This window comes from Paramormyrops kingsleyae, chromosome 16 (genome assembly GCF_048594095.1).
Source record: "Paramormyrops kingsleyae isolate MSU_618 chromosome 16, PKINGS_0.4, whole genome shotgun sequence".
Lineage (NCBI taxonomy): Eukaryota > Metazoa > Chordata > Actinopteri > Osteoglossiformes > Mormyridae > Paramormyrops > Paramormyrops kingsleyae.
Genome location: NC_132812.1, coordinates 16,508,520 through 16,526,304, shown reverse-complemented (window position 1 = coordinate 16,526,304; position 17,785 = coordinate 16,508,520). Strand labels below are relative to the sequence as shown.

The 17,785-nt window shown below is 46.3% G+C and overlaps 1 protein-coding gene across 1 annotated transcript in view; it reads right to left on the bottom strand.

Annotated features, from left to right (window-relative positions):
- Window positions 1–17,785, bottom strand: part of vangl1 (VANGL planar cell polarity protein 1) — a 47,404-nt gene continuing 29,619 nt past the window's right edge. The window contains exons 4-9 of the mRNA XM_023828914.2: window positions 10,774–11,199; window positions 9,040–9,215; window positions 5,060–5,193; window positions 2,408–2,543; window positions 1,852–2,086; window positions 1–1,441 (exon numbers count right to left, since the gene is read on the bottom strand). Coding sequence (XP_023684682.2) covers window positions 1,181–1,441; window positions 1,852–2,086; window positions 2,408–2,543; window positions 5,060–5,193; window positions 9,040–9,215; window positions 10,774–11,199 — 1,368 coding nt within the window. The 3' untranslated portion in view covers window positions 1–1,180. The remainder of the gene's footprint in view (window positions 1,442–1,851; window positions 2,087–2,407; window positions 2,544–5,059; window positions 5,194–9,039; window positions 9,216–10,773; window positions 11,200–17,785) is intronic.

Sequence of the window (17,785 nt, the reverse complement as noted above, 5' to 3'; positions counted from 1 at the left end):
TACAACTGAGCAATAATCAAATTTATTCCCCAAAAACACCAAATACTGCGGAGAATCAATTTCTGGTCAGACAGACACGGGCTTTGTTTCGTGTGTAGAAAAAAATTAATCGGAAGGACAAGCCATGACTCAGGGCATGAAGAACACCAGATTGGACATTTTAAACATGGGATAATGTGGCAGCAGATTGCTGCAAGAGTCGCGATAATGCAGTAAGAGTGTTTTCTGCAATGAGGCTGGTAGATTCTCAGGGGCTCTCATTTAAAATAAAAAAGCTATGAGAGAAGAGTGAAGGGTGTCCATCGGAGTCGTTTTTTTTTTCTTTTTATATAAAAAAATGTGTGTGAATTACGCGAGCAGCTTACATTCCTCATGTGCACAAAAAGTTATATATTACAGACACGCACACATTCAAACATACATACATACAGATATACAGTTCCTCAATAAAAAAAAAAAATCTTTGAAAATGCACCTGAACAATTGTAGTTGGTCAAGATAATTTCGGTGCACTCGAAAGGGCCGTTGCTATAACAACATGTAAGAACGCACTGAAGCAGTGAGCATCCAGACGTTTTTGTTCAAGACGTAACCAAACTCCAGCTGCAGGTAGTGTCATTTTAAAAAATGCAGGTATAAAAAAAACAGTAATAATAATAATTAAATAACCGCTGGTATACTGAGTGCTCACAAACCTCTTGTTTATGGAATGAAATAAAAGTAATTGAAAATTTCATCCTCTGCTCCCCCACTTCCACTATCAGTTTGCAGTCGTCAGTAGTCCACAAAATGTCCGTAGTCATAGCAACAGACCCTGTTGTCTTCTGGCTCTTCGCCATTCCCTAATTGTCTTTATTGGTGGGGGTAGCAGGTAGTGAGGGTTCACGTGAAAACTCACTCCGGCATACACAGTCCGGTTCTTCATCTTGTTCAGTTTTGTGTGTTTAGAGCTTACAAATTTGCCACTTCCTCCAGAACTACACACAAAAAAAATATATATATATATATTTAAAAGCATATATTTATTCATATACAGATATATATGAATAATATAAAGTTGAATAAAACCAAAGGACAACAGCAAACTGAACTGAAAAAATGTACAAATGTGGAAAAAAAGAAAACTGGTTAAAAAAATTAAATTTAGAAAGTAATTAAAAATATATTTATATATGTATTTCTAAACAGATGTTTCTGACTGCAGTCGAAGGACAAATTTGTGCGACTTGGGATCGATAAACTCCTCGGACAGCTTAATGAAGGGGATCCTCCTGGTGGTCACCACCAGGCTGAAGTCTATACACTTGAGCAGAAAGACGGATCCGTCCTTCAGGCCGCTGGTGACAGAATCCTCGCTGACGAGAGTCCAGTGCCGGGCCAGCCAGTGCTCGCGGGCGTACTGCAGCGTGGGACCGGGGCTCAGGTAGCTCTCCAGGAAGGCCTGAGCTCACAGACGTGGGGAGAGGCAGAGTGGGATGGGCGATGAGCCAATGAGGCACAATCATAAACCAAGTCACGCTCCAGAGAACCACTGAACAGTGGCCACAAACGGGGAAGGAATCTCTACTGTACAGCTCTCTAATATTGTGTGTGTGTTTAAATTTATTCTTATGATATGTTGAGTCCACACAAAGTTTTGTCGTACATATACAATTACAATAGGGATATTCTATTCTATTCTATGTTGCTAAGGGATTAATCATTAGTTTTAGTTACATCTCAATCGCTGGTTTCTCCTTGTCTTGCAAAAAGATCGTTAGTCGCAACATGCCATACAGTGGATAAGTCAAGCTAACAAGCTCTGTAGTCACATCAAAAGTACTTCACAATGGTGAGGTATTCTAGACCAACCTTGGGTGTCATGTTGTTGGTGATGCAGAAAGCCAGATGCTGCTGAATACTCTCCATGGTGTGGCAGTGCTGCTGCCTAGTGGTGCGGAGGTACTTCTGCAGGGCGCGCGCCATGGAGGGGAAGATGGCCTGAGCTGCCTCTCGTGGGTCCATCACCTCTCCAGGGGTCTTCTTCTGCTCCTCCTCCTGCATGCGCTTGATGTGCGTGAAGGCCTCCTCTACTGCCACCACCAGCCTATTCCGACGAGGCCCAAGTCACACGGCTGTCTGCTGTTGCCACCCTCGTTTGTACACCCCCTGCTCACCCAATCTCTCCTCTACTGGGTCATCAAATCCAATTCATCTCTCCCCACACTATTCCTTCCCAGATTTGCTGTTTGCCTTCATATCCAAATATTCCAGTAATTGTGGTTTTTATTAAATTTTTTTGGGTAGCTAAAATATTGCTTCGTGGTCATAGCGTATATATTTATGGGGGGCTGCCTCCCCCCCCCAGAACTGCCCCTGATCAGTGGGACCCATCTTAGTGCTGCAGAACAGGCCATCGTCATCTCACCTGGCTTTCCTCTTCCTCACGCGCCGTTCCTGATCCATTTCTTCGTAGTACAGCTCGTTGTGGCTGGTGTCCCGGCGGCGGGCAGCGGCTGCGATCATGGCCCGGGATTGGCTGGGGGTGGTGTTGTTCGCCGGGCCTGGAGTGGTCAGGGAGGGAGATGGTGAATCACCTGCAGCTGTCACAGAGGCCGTCGGCAGCGTCAGGCCCAGCGCTGCCCCGTCTGCTGGGTCCCCCATTACCATGACGACCTGATGACAAGGTCCTCCCAACATTTCTGACACAGGAGGTCTACAAAGCAGTGACATCATCACGCCATATGACTCCCTATGTTGCAATCCTCTTCCTTCCAGAGACGTCATTCTAGCTGACCAAACATCTAAGCTCTACACATATAAAACATCTGGGGATACTCATATCTTACAAAAGTGAATGTTTCAGTCCAGGGCTACAAATCATCCTCGCTTATAACCCCCCCCCCTCCCCTCACAAGCCCATCTCCTTTTGTCAGCGGTTATTTTAGCCAACACATTAACCACATTTGGCCAATCCGAACTTACAAAGCTGGAAAGAGGGTGCAGCCGGCCTTACTGTGTGCCCCCCCCAGCCCCCACCCTGCACGATAAGATAACAGCGAGCGGCAAACAGACAGGAGGGCTGGCCCCCCATAGGATGGGCCTGCTCCTTTTCCTGCTGGAGAGTGGGTTTGTGTGGAGGTATCTGTGCGTGCTAATGTGACCTTCGCTCTTTGCACTTTGAGCGTTCAGACATCTGGAAAAGGAATCTCATGCATCTTCTGTTAAACTGCACCAAAATATCACCTACAAATAAACATTTCCTGGACACAGTTAATTTTTAAAAGAAGCTGTTTTTACAAAATGTGGAAACAAAGAGTTACACCTGGGTATCAGTCTGCATGCCAATCAGTGGGCTCTAGTTCTGGCACAACGCAGAAATGTGTTTTGGATTTCTATAGCAAGTACCCTGAATACATAAATAACCCCCATTCCCCAATTTCTTTGTCTAAAGTCCTTCTTCTAACTATTAAGAGTTTCAGGGGTCTTACATTAATATTCAAGACATGCCGTTTTTGCCCAAAACTGACTTTAATCTGGGTTAAGAGTGAAGGTCTGGCTGTATTACATTGTAGATGCCTATTCAGGTCAGGGTTGGTGAATTATTCATACCTCGGGGCACGAGAATCTGAGGCCACTCATCAGGGCTTGGCAAGGAATCCGTAACTCTGAATAGAAGGCCGATAATGAGCCGGGAATTTTAATGTGGAGTTCATATGGGTACTTTAACGCAAATTATTTGGATCTGCGGCTATTTTATAAAAGGGGGGTGGGGGGCATGAAACGGTCTCATGCATAAAAGACACAGGGTTGTTATTTAGGCACCTAAAGTGTGGCAAATCCATTTAAAACCCTGAGATATCAAGTTCTGCGGGAAGACCTGGATTAACGTCAGACATTCCAAGGTGCTCAAGGTCTTAGGAGAGGTATTCCAAGGCCATGCCTTGCTCTGCAGTGATAGACGGACTGGTGATGAACCGGGTACTGGGACAGCACAGCTTAAACCAGGGGTCTCCAACTCCGGTCCTGGAGAGCTACTATCCGGTAGGTTTTCTATCCTACCTGGCTTCTGATGAGCCACACCTGTTCTCAGGTAAATAACAGGAACAGCTGTGGCTCATCAGAAGCCAAGTGGGACAGAAAACCTACTGGATAGTAGCTCTCCAGGACCGGAGTTGGAGACCCCTGGCTTAAACAGTCAGAATGGGGTCTCGGCAAGGCCGTCCTCTCCCCAAAGAGGGCTCAAGGCTGGGCCATAGCTGGAGACGGAATGATACTGACTGTACTGAGAAACAGAGGGTCTGCTGTCCCCCCCCCCCAAAACATTCACACCTCAGAGAAGGGATTGTTGGACAGAGGCAGCGGCAGACGTTTCCATTCGGGTTCCTCATGGACCTGGTTCTACCATGGTAGGGCAAGGATGGAAATGCAGTGGACCGTCCCACAGAGATGATGCACATTGTCCCTATGTAGACTGTCCACCTCTTTAAGGTGGACCTACACGATTCAGGTTCACCCATCTTAGTACTCATGGTCACCGTGTTTCTATATTCATAATAATAATATGAAATAGTTAATAATTTTCATAGTCTACCTTATCAAACCCAATACAATAAACAGCATTACAGCAGTCTTAGTTCTGGATTTTTGGTTCTGATTTTTATATAGAGCAAGAGTGTAAGTCTGGACACACTAACTGAAAATCATTTGTTTTTCAACAAGATAACAAATCTTAAGGTTATGCAGTAAGTATTATCTTGTGAACAAGGAAAGACAACAATCCCCAGACCTATACCCTATAAAGCTGGTTTGGGATAAGTTGGATCGTAGAGTAAGAGCAAGGTAGCCAACATGTGCCCGGAACTTGTGGAAACATCGCCAGGACTATTGGAAAAGCATTCCAGGTGGCTACATCTGGAAGCTGGTTGAAAGAATGCCAAGAGTCTGCAATGCTGTCATCAAAGGAAAAAGGAACCATTTTGAAGGGTGTAAAATTCGATAAAAATCATGAGATTTTGAAAATTTCGTTATACCCGCATGAGACCAGGTTGAGCACCTGGAGCTCCGCTGCTCTACTCACCGTCCACGTTGTAGACCTTCAGACCGGCTAGATGCTTGGCGGCACGAGACTTGGCAGCCATCAGCAGAGCTGGGTTGTGGACAGCAAAGTCCCTGTAATAGTTCTCCAGGACGGCTAGTGCTGCACGCTGGATGCTGGAGGAGACGATGGACAGGGGTTAAGCACGGCCATAAGTACCATTCCAGAGACGCTTAATGAGGAGGTGACCATTCACTCATTTAACCATATTTTGATCATAATTTCAGACTTGGCTTGGAAGTGGCTCTCAGAATTCCAGGATACTGTACAGCTATGCATAGAGGGCATTATGCATTTGTGTAAATGTGGTCTGTAACAATCACTATGGTGAAGAAGGTGAACCGGACTGCAGAAGAATGTTTTAATTGAGGCTAACAAAGCAGATGGAGGAAACTCACAGTCAGAAACACTGTTTTATGTAGAAAGAAAAAGATAAAATCAGGGAACAACCGGGATTTAAGCGGGAGACAGGAAGCGTGTAAGGGTCAGGGTCAGGCTGGGTACACGGGGCCCCAGAGGTATGAAAAAACAGGTTATACCTTCAGTCATGACCCTGGGGCAGGTGAATCTACACAAACAACCTGGTCACATGACCCTCTCTCCTGGGACAGCATTGCCTCCTGTTGTCTCACACTCTTTAGAGAGCATTACACCAGTTTAACATTTTTACCACATTATTTAGCACTTGTACTGCAAATATATTTGAGATTTCTGCAGCTTTTAATCTGGTCCTGAAGACCCGCAGAGACTCTGCCGTGCCACGACTGTGCTCGTTCCATACAGGGGCGTGAGAAGGTATCTGACCTCTAAATCTCCTCAGTCCATCACACCCCTCAATGGAGTCAAGTGATACTGAGTGAGTTCCACCATTTTAAATTTTTTTTTGAGTTTTTCACATCGAACTGAGTACCAATTATCGCTGTGAATCATGTCCTTGGTGGATTTCCAAGACTGCACTTTTACGCAGAGATTCACTAAAGACCCTCCACTGAGGTTTGTATACATGAACAATTTGGTTTAAAATATATATGTATACATATTTATAAAATACACCATATTACTGTTATGATTCATGATTCCTTTTACACCGATGAACTAGCATCACGTTGAGGGAAGACAAATTAAATGGAGAGGCATGTGGTTACAGTGAGCCTGCTGGGGGGGCAGAGGGGGGGTCACAATGCACTCCATTGAGAAGGCGGAACCAGAGCCCCAGGCCCCGCAGTCGGCAATAACCGTCACCCCCTTATCACTGCTAAGGCTCAGATATTCACTTCCAGTGCCCCCCCCCTCCCCCCTAATTATTGCAGAAAATCTCACAGTAGCAGAAAACAGATTGAAACTACTAACATCACCCTGCTGAGTCGCCAATCTAATGACTAATCAACTTTTCTGTACCAAAGAATGTAAAAAAAAAATTGAAATGCAGATTTTACCAAAGTATGCAAAAATTCCATCCACCACACACACACAAGGCTGCCATTAACATGTATTTTTCTATGGATTAATCTACTGACTTTTTTTAGTGATTGGTCGATTAATCTAAACAATTCATTTTCTTCCAGAAAATCAGACAGACTGTTTAAATTAATTTTCCAAGTTAAAACTTGTATGTTATTGCAGAGCTTTAGATCATGGACACTGGCTTTTCAGCACCATACGGACATTACTTTCGCCCACAATTTGATAAGCAAATTAGTAGTATGGCTAATATATTAATGAGATGCATATTGCTAGTCATCTGTATAAATTCTCCGTATCCTTTTGCTTATTAAATTCAGTTAGTGGACCAGGCCACATGTGACTGTTTGGTAAATCATGGAAGCGATGAGCAAGAATGGGGCAGCTCAACAACCACAGCATCTTTATAAAGAGACGATATTGTATAAAAACAAGGTAAAAAGATGCCGGCGGCGTGGGGCTGCTTCTTGCTAATTAAAGTCCAACATATTTCTTTTGCAAACGTAGTTTTAATTTTTATTTCAGTTCATGAATTTTCTTTTATGTAGCATCAATTTTTATTTCAGTTTTAGTTTATAATAATTCAATTCAATTTATCTTTTAAATTCAATATATTTTTATATAGCGCCTTTCACAACAGAGTTGTCCCAAAGCCCTTTACAGCCTCCCCCCCAGCATGCCTGCATGTACATAAAACAGAAGTAGAGGGAGATACAGAACGGGGGGGGGGGGGGGGGGGGGGGGGGGGGAGGAAAGAAAGAAATTGAATAAAGAAAGCCAGAAGACAATGGAGGAGAATAACAACACTGTTCCCAACAAGCCCAATGCAAAACTACAATTCATAACTACAAATCCAGACCAAGATTTTGTTTCTACCAAGCAGGTGAGTTACTCTGCCACTGTGACTCTTTATGCTCAACTGGTTGGTAAAAACAAAATCTTGGTCTGGATTTGTAGATTCTTGACCTGAACTGCCCAACACTGTTCATAACCTAATCGGTTCCAGGAGGTCATTAAAACTGAGGAATCCTACATCTCTCACAAGATAAAACCAAAACACCCCCCCCCCCCCCACAGCACTAGTGATAAGGTTTTTTCCCCTCCCATGCTAAGATAAGAATGACCATTTTTAGCTGGCTGTTTAGGGAGGATGTGTCCTTTGCAGACACAGTCAGAGTGATATAATGCAGATCCTGTGCCTCGGAGTGCCCCCCGCGGGCAGACGGGCAGAGCCCAGGCTGGGACACACACATTGCTGTCTAACCTAATTACCGGCAGCACCCTCGCGGCACCATGTGCTTCCTATTTACCTGGGCCAGCATAGTGCAGTACTGTCCCCAGAACTGGGTGGATCGTACCCCCCACATGACGTGTCCCCTAGCGAGGGACAGCAGGCCTTTGGCAGCACAGTGACGTTCCTCCGCACGACAACCTTCCCCGTCAACCGCTTCAAGTGATGTGTGTGCATGTAAATATATGCATTTCTTGGGGGAAAAAGGATATCAAAAGAATGATGGGTGGGACCAGCTGTCAATCACTATCAATTAAGCCAATGAGAATCAATGACTAAATAAGGGAAAGTATACTGAACCAGTCATTGATGTGGAATGAATGATGATCCCACCCTCCCTGGGCTGGGTAGCTTCCATATTCCATCACTTCACATAGTTTTCCATTAGTTTATGGACCGTTTATTGTATTATTTAATAAAAATAAACAAGGCCAGGAAAATGCTGGACTTTTTATGCACAAGGCTGCAGTACGAGAGCAGCAGCAGGATCTAGCTGAGACTCCACATTTATATAATTTTATTCCAAAACTGATGTTTACTTTGTGCATTTTTTAAGCTTGCTGTTGTACTGAACAGATTTAACTATGGGTAGGTTACCAACACAAGCTAGACCATTTCTCTATGCCCCCCCCCCCCAAGGCTCTCTAATGTTATGTCCTTAACACCTGTAAAGTACAGTGCAAGAGCTGTAGGCAGTCAAACATGATGATTTTTAAATGATCTTCATGTTTACATAAAAATGGTTGGTATTACGTCTGTCAAGCATTTAACTTAACTTACCAATTTCAAACCCGTCTCCTAAAATCACTTCAGGGTTTGTGGCGACCGTCCAATACGCCCATGCATTTTTCGACTCCACTAGCACAGCTCGTACAGCTAATCAATATCTCATTGACTTTTTTTAATGAATGAATGAATGAAATGTAATGAATACACAGGATGGCTGAGGTGGTCTGGAGAAGTTGTTTAGGAACTGAAGCGGTATTCATCTAGCCAGTCAGCTAGATATGAGTAACTTTTTGGAGAAGCAAAGAAATTATTGTTGTTTTTATTATGTTACTGTTAATTTCCATATGTTCTAATATATTTTTTTTCCACCCAAAGCAAATATCCACTCAGTACCCAGATGAACCGCTTCACACACGTTCTTTAACTGCCTGAGACTTTTGCACAGCCCCCCCCCCAAACCCCCCCCCCGCGGGTGGCTGACCTGAGCTGGCCCAGGCTGTAGTGACGTGTCTCGCCGTCCGTGGAGCGCGTCACCCTGACGGAGAAGGTGGCCTGCAGGTGGCGCAGCTCCAGCAGCACGATGGCCAGGTACTGGATAAAGAGCAGTGCGTCGACCAGTGACACTGCATACTGCACGATGCCGTGGTAGTTCTTATCCTGTGGGGGGGCGTGGGAGAGGCGCGGCGTTAGCGTGCTCGACACACACGGCACACTGCGGACACCCTGCGCGCTGGGGGGGGGGGGGGGGGCCTGCAGCTGGGCCATCACACCCCCCGGCAGCATGCCTTAGCTGAACCAAACTCTTTTACAAGCTCTGGTTTGAAGTTCTGCGGCTTCCTAATCAAGCTAATAAAAGACCAGAAACACGCCCTTACATCTGGGCACGACGTTTATTAGAAATAATAAAGATCGGGGGGTGGTGAGCGGCTCAGTCGCTAGTTCCAGCCTGCGATCCTTAAAGCACGACCTCACCCCCGCCGGCTAACCCTGTGCTGTGACCCCCCCCCCCCCCCAAAGCTACTCTCACTTGCATGTGTGTCTCACGGGGAGCAAGATGGGGTGGGCAGAGAGAAGCATTCCAGTGTATCTGCACTCATACTTGTGCAGATGCCAAATAAAGCATCATCTCAGCTTAGACGGCTCCTGTTCTTTCATTACACTTTATATCTTTTATTATGTGCAAGGGCAGGGGACAGAGTTTGAAGCTGGGGGGAGACAATAATTTAAAGACAAAGGTCCATTCATAGGGTGGACGAATGAAGCCAAATTAAATATTGGGGGGTACATGTACCTGCCCGTCCCCCTGCTTCCTACAGCCCTGATTATATGCTGGATCCACCGTGGGTGTAACACAACCGTTTGGGCTTTACACCTTCATCACTGTGACAGTGGGATATTTACATTGTATTGCATTGTTGACAAACCGATGGTATCCGTCACTTCAGTTTTTCTCCTGCACATTATTTATTAGGCAATAGATATACTAGGGGGGGGGGGATTGTAAATCAGAAGAGGTTTTATAAAACCGGTGTTTTCCGGATTTTGGAGGGACTGTCGATCCCACAGATTATAAACCTTTATAACAAGCCACCAAACCACCAAGCGTGTTTTATGCGATTCCATGGTCGGCAGAGTGATTTCAGCGTTGGCCGCTTAAGCGAGGCTCTCAGTGGCCAATCGCTCCAGGGACCGTCTGAACCTGATCCGCTGTTGTATGCCTCTTTGGACAGAAGTGTCAACTAAATAATTAATGTAATATAAGTTAAAGAATCAGAAACAAAAAAAATATCTGTGAAAGGATGCGACATGTTGGTATATGTACATTATCATTCAGTTTCCATACCCACTAGTCCTATTCAGGGATGCGGGGGCCTGGAGCCCTTCCCGGGAGCTATGGGCATGAGGCAGGATGTAACCCAGGATCAGGCACGTTTACATCACATTTTAATGATTTACCAGATGCTTTTATCCAAAGTGACATACATGTTTGAAAGAGAGCAGGTTAAGGGTTAGGGTTAGGGTTAGGGAGCATCTGCAGGTTAAGGGCCTTACTCAGGGGTCTAACAGTGACATCACTCTGCTGACCCTGGGATTTGAACCAACAACCATCTCCTTGAAGGAACAGCACCCTAACCCACTGAGCCATATACCGCTAATATATACCTCCCACTCGATACATATTATGTGAGGCCCGCTCGGACGGGGTGACGCTCACCTGCGACTGGATGATGCGCACGGCGTAGAAGAGCCAGTAGGAGACGACGACGAGCAGCATGAGCAGCATGAGCAGGGCGCGGAAGACGAAGACGCGGGGCAGGCGAGCGCGCTGCGGCCGCAGGAACAGCGCCCACACGGCCAGCAGCAGGATGAGCAGCTTGAAGGCCAGCGAGATGAGCAGGCCCTGGCACGCCGTGTCGCAGTCCTGCGGCCTCCACAGCACGTGTGGCAGCACCAGGAAGGCGATGGGGGTGAGCAGCACCAGCAGGCCCAGCACCGCGCTCACCGTCAGCGCCGCGTAGCGCCGGCAGTCCAGGCCCACGCTGTCCTCCATGTCCTTGGTGATGCGTACGATGTCATCCTGCGAGAGGCTGTGCTCCGACGTGCCCGTCACCGCCGTGGTCGTCTCGCCCCAGTTGTCATCCTGCGATTAAAAAAGGGGGCAAATCTGACCTTAAACACAGAGCTCAGAAGCAGTGCTTAGACTAACAGGCTTCAATCACTTCCGCGTCGGAGTACAAATCTCAAAAGTAGCTAAACATGTACAGCTTTACGTTAACGAGGCAAAGGTCATGGGTTCAAATCCCAGGGAGCGCACACAATTTGTGACCCTTCCCTGTACTGTAAGTGGCTTAATTAAAAAAAAAAGAAGCACCGTGACCACATCTACAAAACAAGACAGAAACAGAACAAGCGCAGCATTCATCTTTTAGACGACAGTCGAACGCAGTAAGGGTTCAACAAAACAACCAACATGCCGTAGGGTGGAATAACGAATTAGAACAATATACCTGTTAGCAGGAACATATGTGAATGTAAAGAATAATAATAATAATAATAATAATAATAATAATAATAATAATAATGACAACAACAACAACTCTGCATACGTCTGCATGTAATAAGTGAAGAACTTCGACACATTTTGCGGTATGGTGATTTAACGCCTTTAAAGTGATTTTTATACTCTGCTGGCCCAGTATTGGGCCAGACGCTTAATAAGATCTAAGATGACATGGGCAAAGTCCTTTCGAATGCAGTGAGAGAACGTGCCAGAAATGGCCGCCGGCATGGTAAATTAAAAGCTCCCGATTACCTGCAGGAGAAATAAAGTGCTGTGTCATGCCTGGCAGTGCTGCTCAGGGCTCAAGGAAGGGAGAGAGAACAAAAGCAGAAGCCAGCGAAGCATGCAGAGCCTTAACGCCAACACTTAGCTACAGTGTAAACCAAGCAAAGGATTATGGGAGAATCAACAAGATGTCCACTCTGGTTGAAATGATCAATCTATAACCCGGCACTAAAATAATACACATGAATAATAATTGAAATGCAAGACAGCTTGTTCCTTCTTACTTTACTAAAACAATACTTTTCACAAGATCAATTTTGTGACTTAAAAAAAACACACAGACACACAATGAAGTGATAAGTAATTGTCCCAGACATCCTCCACTTATGTGACTGTTGACGGTTTCTGGCATCTTGCCGTTATGCAGGCCAACAGTCTGCCTTGTGGACAGAGAGTCTCAGCTGAGGCCCTTCGACACCCTTTACTGAGTTTTCCCACACTCTGCTAACGGCCCACTGAAAGGCTTAAATACAATCTTTTATGAGCTATAACAAAACACAAAAGAACCGTCTGGAGGAAGAGGATAGCTTACCTCCGTGCTGCACTCATGGGAGCAAGCCTGGCCCTGGACAGGCTGGACGTGGGGGCGTGGGGGGGGGGGGCACAGAGAGGATAAAGGGCCTGCCAGTTTTGCTAGTTAACCTACCGACGATTGTGTGCGATGTGAGGCAAAGATTTTCAAAAAGGACGCTTTTGAAAGCAAAGGCCCTAACAATAATAAAGCAAGTTCGTAACAATGCAGTCATAACAACCTACAGCGAAGTCTGCCTTTGCCTTTACGTGGGCGATGACCTCTGTCGCTCCATGGGGTAAAGGGGAAGTGTGTGATTGTTGGATTTTTGACTACAGAGGTGGAGATAAGGTAAAAGCTAATTACGTCAAAACAGAGAACCTGCCATTCACCATTGGAAAAGAAAAACACACACACACACGCAAAGTTCCTTCCACGTGCTTTCAATTCAAGGCTGAAGGACCTCTCTGGCCTTTCCCTGGCCGTCGACTGCTCTCCCGCAGTTGATAATGGGCATGTGTGGTTCAGAGGGCGTGACGGTATGCCTACTTCCCAGCATGCTCTGAGAGCAGCTCCACCTTAAGGTTCTACGCAAGCCATCGGAATGAAACGGAGGTCTTTTAACAACAGGGAGGTACTGCTCCAGGGAAGCCCGCTCACGTACCCCCCGGGCTAGGGGTCTGACGTGCCGTGGCCTGCTCCACGTGCTTCACACCTGGACGGGGATAGGGCAATGGGGGCTGGGGAAGCAAACGCCAGAATGGGCCACCTCCTCATGCCCCGGAGTAACCTGTCATTTTCCCTGGATAGACCAAGGTCCAGCACATGGCGTGTGACAGCAGGAAGAAAAATATACAGGCTGCACAGCGAAGGAGAAAGAGGAGTGACAGCCCAGATGAGAGGAGAAAGAGGAAGACTTTCAGGGTCCCAGCACTAGGGGGGGCTCATGACTGTGAGCATGGATAATGGTAGCTTTGGTTTGGGGGGGTGGGGATGCATTCAGTAAAAAAATTCAGGGGCCCAGCAATGTCTTTGTGTGGCCTTGACAACAGCTATAAATCCAGAACTAGGAACAAACCACTTTTCTGCTCGGATAGGGGCCACTCAGATACCACGGATGCAGTCTTTGGGTTCCACTCTATTGGGACGGTCCAACCTCTTTCCAGCCGCTACATCCAAATCAATTTCCACAGTCAATCATACCCTCAGAAAGGGGGGAGAATATGTAAGGCCCACCCGGCCTGTCTTCTGGCATTCTCCAGCCATTTTACATCCTTGCTGTCTGCTGTTTAATAACAAACGACCCTGATTGCTAAGTACGATCACTCCCCATTGTCTGAGGACACTGCTCTGTTTCAGTCATACGCACCGTGATGGCTACCAGCCTATACACCCAAGGCAGGGGAGTCACCTGACCTGCAGAGCAACTCTGAGTGGGCGGAAAAGAAGGAGAGAAGAAGGGATATCTGGCGACGCGCCAGGACTGCAATGCCCCCCCCCCCCCCACCCCCCACCGTCGACTGCTTATGAAATATGAGACGGACTTTCACAGGTGGTTCAGCTTTGTAAAAAGGAAATTAAAAGCAAGCAAGCACACACCCTTCTCCTTCCCTGTTTTGTGACACAAAAAGCACCCCAGGGTGTCTGAATGAAGTGACAGGGTCATTAGCAAGCGCCATATCCCCAAATCGCCAGGTTCCACCAAAAGACGCAGTCGGACGAGCTCCCATGATGCTCTGCAGCCACGCGACCGCAGCGTACCGAGAAGCGGCTGCCTCTCAAGCCGTGGTCTGGGCCTCTTTCACTTTTCCAGAACAAGGGTGACAATGGCCACTTAGAAGCCGAAACAGCACTCGATACTAAAGACGGCCAGGCCGTGCAGCGCTACGTCGGTGAGCACAATGGCCCTGTTGGAGTCAGATCTCCGCCGGAGTCCGTTGATGAGAAGAGATTCACTGCACAGTCGAGGAGTGGTTGCAGGTCACCAGTTTATTCTGATTAATCAGGGAGCAACGATCTGACATACATTCAGCATGTACAGGAAGATGCTCGAACCATAGGTGTCGGCTCTAGGTCTTTATAGGCCTTTTGGGGTGTGGCCCCCCTTCTCTGTACTTTTCCACCTACGTGACTACCACAGATTTTGACTTTTGCTCTAGTTAGTGTGTGTGCCTGTCCCCAGAAAAGAGTAAAAATAAGTATCAGCTACATGATCGGTTCCTGTTCTCTTACTGTCGGGAACAAGGCCCTCCTGCCCTGCTCGGTTCCTGTTCTTTTACTGTCGGGAAGAATTATTAGTTGCATTCTTAAATGATTAACCCCTCAATCTATTTAGGACGAGGTCATCTTGACCTGTTTTCTTGTCTACCAGTTGCCGTTTTTAGTGTCTGCATTATATTAGACACTGTGTTATTAAACATTAGTAAATCAGTATTGGCATTATTGTATAATTAACCCCTCAACTTCATCATGCCCTGCTTTAAGCTATATTCTCCTTTTCCTCTATTCATTGTATGTTCTTTATAATTCTATTGAATCCCACAGCCCTTAGGAAGGGTTAGGCCACATCACTGGGGGCTTCTGTGAAACGGGAACCAGGTGGATTTTAGAGGAAGGAGCAGGGCGCTATTTCAGAGGGACAATTTCCCCGTTTCTAAAGAGCTGCTGTGAGCTAAATGAAAAGGCACCGTGACTTAACTATTGCCTTTCCACACTCTACGGCAATAAGCCAGACAGTAAACTGCTTCCTATTGTTACGGTGACATTAGTGCCGCTGTGCACATTGCACTTCACTCTGGCATATTTTGTATTACAGCCATTTCTCTCATTTGAGCTGGACACAGAGATCATCGTCGCCTCCCGGAAAACAGTCGGCGGTGAGGGGAAGAACGTGGAAGCTGCCAGAAGAAGCCGGAGAACAGACTGTACGGGACGGTGGCAACGACACGGAAAAAAAAAATCATGTGTAGATGTGCACGCCAGATTCCTGCTCTCACAGCCCCCGAGGCCCCCACCCTTATCCCCTTCCTCTTATTCATGGCGTCTAAATGAAAGGAAGTGAAAGTCCACAGCAGAGCTGGGGTCTCCACCGTCCGCATCACACCACTCACGCCTTCGCAAGGACAGCGACCTCCGGTTCACAGGCCTCAGCCTGAACGTCGCAGGGAGATACTTTTCAAGGAGCAAATCAGCTAAAGCTCCGCTTTCTGTGCTTCATCCCTTCGGCACTAATCGGTTTACACTGGCCTGTTCTTTCACCCAGCGAAGCATTTTGTTTGAATATACAAAATCAGAATCACTAGTCCCAGATGAAACTTGAGATAAGCCCAATTACACCCCCCACGCTTTCATCTTTAGATGACTTTCAGGCTGAGTTAGACTGGATGGGAGGAGCTTCCGAACTGTGCTAATAAACATCCAGCAGAAACATGGCAGACCTGCGTCTTCACCACCACTGGAACCTCAGTCTCACAGCTATCTAGGTAGAGGACAAGGCCTTAACTAGGTATACTGCATTTCTGGCCCTACCGGAACATACCGCGAGGTCCTAGCCCTTAATTCCCAACCCCTCCACACCCCCGCCACTGCAATCTTGATAAACTGTCACACAATCAGTGAAGGTTTGGGCCCAGATCCAGAACAGGAACCAAGAGAACCAAAGGCAGCTGTCAGTGAGCTGGTCAGACACAGTATCCTGTGACTGATTCAGTGCCGCGCTGCCAAAGTCTTACACAAGAATGTTTTGCATAGATGTGGCTGGTTTGATAAATAGCACTATGCAGATGGTGAAGTGTTTCGCGGCTACAGTATATAACCCATATCACTCTGTATCAAACAGGGACCAAGGATACTAAGCATGAAAGTAGCGGGTTTTTAATGTGAACAAATTATATCAAGAAAGATGCAGGATTTCTTTCATTGAGCCAATAACTACTGTGTGCACGTATTGTGGTTTTATAACACCAGTCAGAATCCTAATACCACGACTTAATGGCAAATGATTTTAACTAAGTCCACCCCCCCCCCACCCCTCAATGAGTTATTTATTATGTCAAACCCCGTGACCCCATCTTACAGCTGACGCCCTGATACGAGCTCCTGATTTGAGTGGGAAAAACAAACAAATCCAACTCGTTTTGGCCTTGTTCCCCCTGGAATGACGGAGTCGAATGAGGGGTCACACCGTTAGCTGACGTCATCTGGCTCAGAGCCCTGAATGGTGGTTAATCTTTCACAGTGCGATCAGGACAACACGAACAAAAGGCTGGATGACCGAGTTTACATACCACGCTACTAGACAGGTCTGTATTCATGGTGAAAGCTTGGCTACACATAAGGGTTAGTAATAAATAATAACCTGGTAAACATGTAAAACAAACGGACAGCGATAAAGAGATTATCTAGCAGTTATAGGGTCCTAATTTAGGTGCTTTACATTGGCTTTAAAAAAAAAAATAATCTAGAGCTGCCTCTGATTAACCTTAGTAAAACTTGCAAAGTACTGACCGCGCGATGCATTTGCCTAGAAGAATTAAAAGAGCAACAACTCGTACTAAAGTAAAGTAACCGTTTCACTTGGATGACAAATATAATGCGGGCCATGAATGATGTACAAACCGATGACTGATTGAAGAGTATTAGAGACAAAGCACAATCATTTAAGGTGGCAGGGAAAAGAACTTCCTGGAACGGCACAGGAGAACCACCCCTCATCAAACAAAGACCTACAGGAACAAGTGTACATACACACACACACACGACAGCAAGAAAATCCCACAGCCGAAACATGATCTTGGGGTGTGGCCATTCTTTTTTTTATGAAACTGGCAGAAAATCCTGTGAAACCTGATCACCGTAAAGACCAAACGCACGAAAAAACGGCCAGCGGAGGCGGGGATGAACCTGTGCGTTCCTCTAAACGGGAGGGGGGTCACCTCACGGACAGGATTTCCACATCCCCTGGGGTACAGTTAGAGCAGGCCGGACGTGATTTAAATAGAATTCCTATCACCCGCCTCACTAGTCCAGGTCATCGCCCTCTGTGGCGCTGCATGCATGCACAAATAGAACTTTCATTCCAGAGGTTTCTAAAAGAACTCTAAAAGAACTCTAAAAGCTGAAATTACTAATCTGCAGGATAGTAAGGGTCTTATAATTGAAAACGACATTGATATAGTAAATGAGTTCAATGATAGTTTTGCACGGGTATTCACTGTTGAGGACACTAGTGACTTACCAGTTCTTATTAGTAATCCAGCATGTGTCCGTCTGTGTTACTCACCTGGTGCAACCTGTGAGGTCTGAGGCATGACTGAGATATTACACATAACTATGATTCTATACGATTCTAAACTATAAATGGTCATTGCC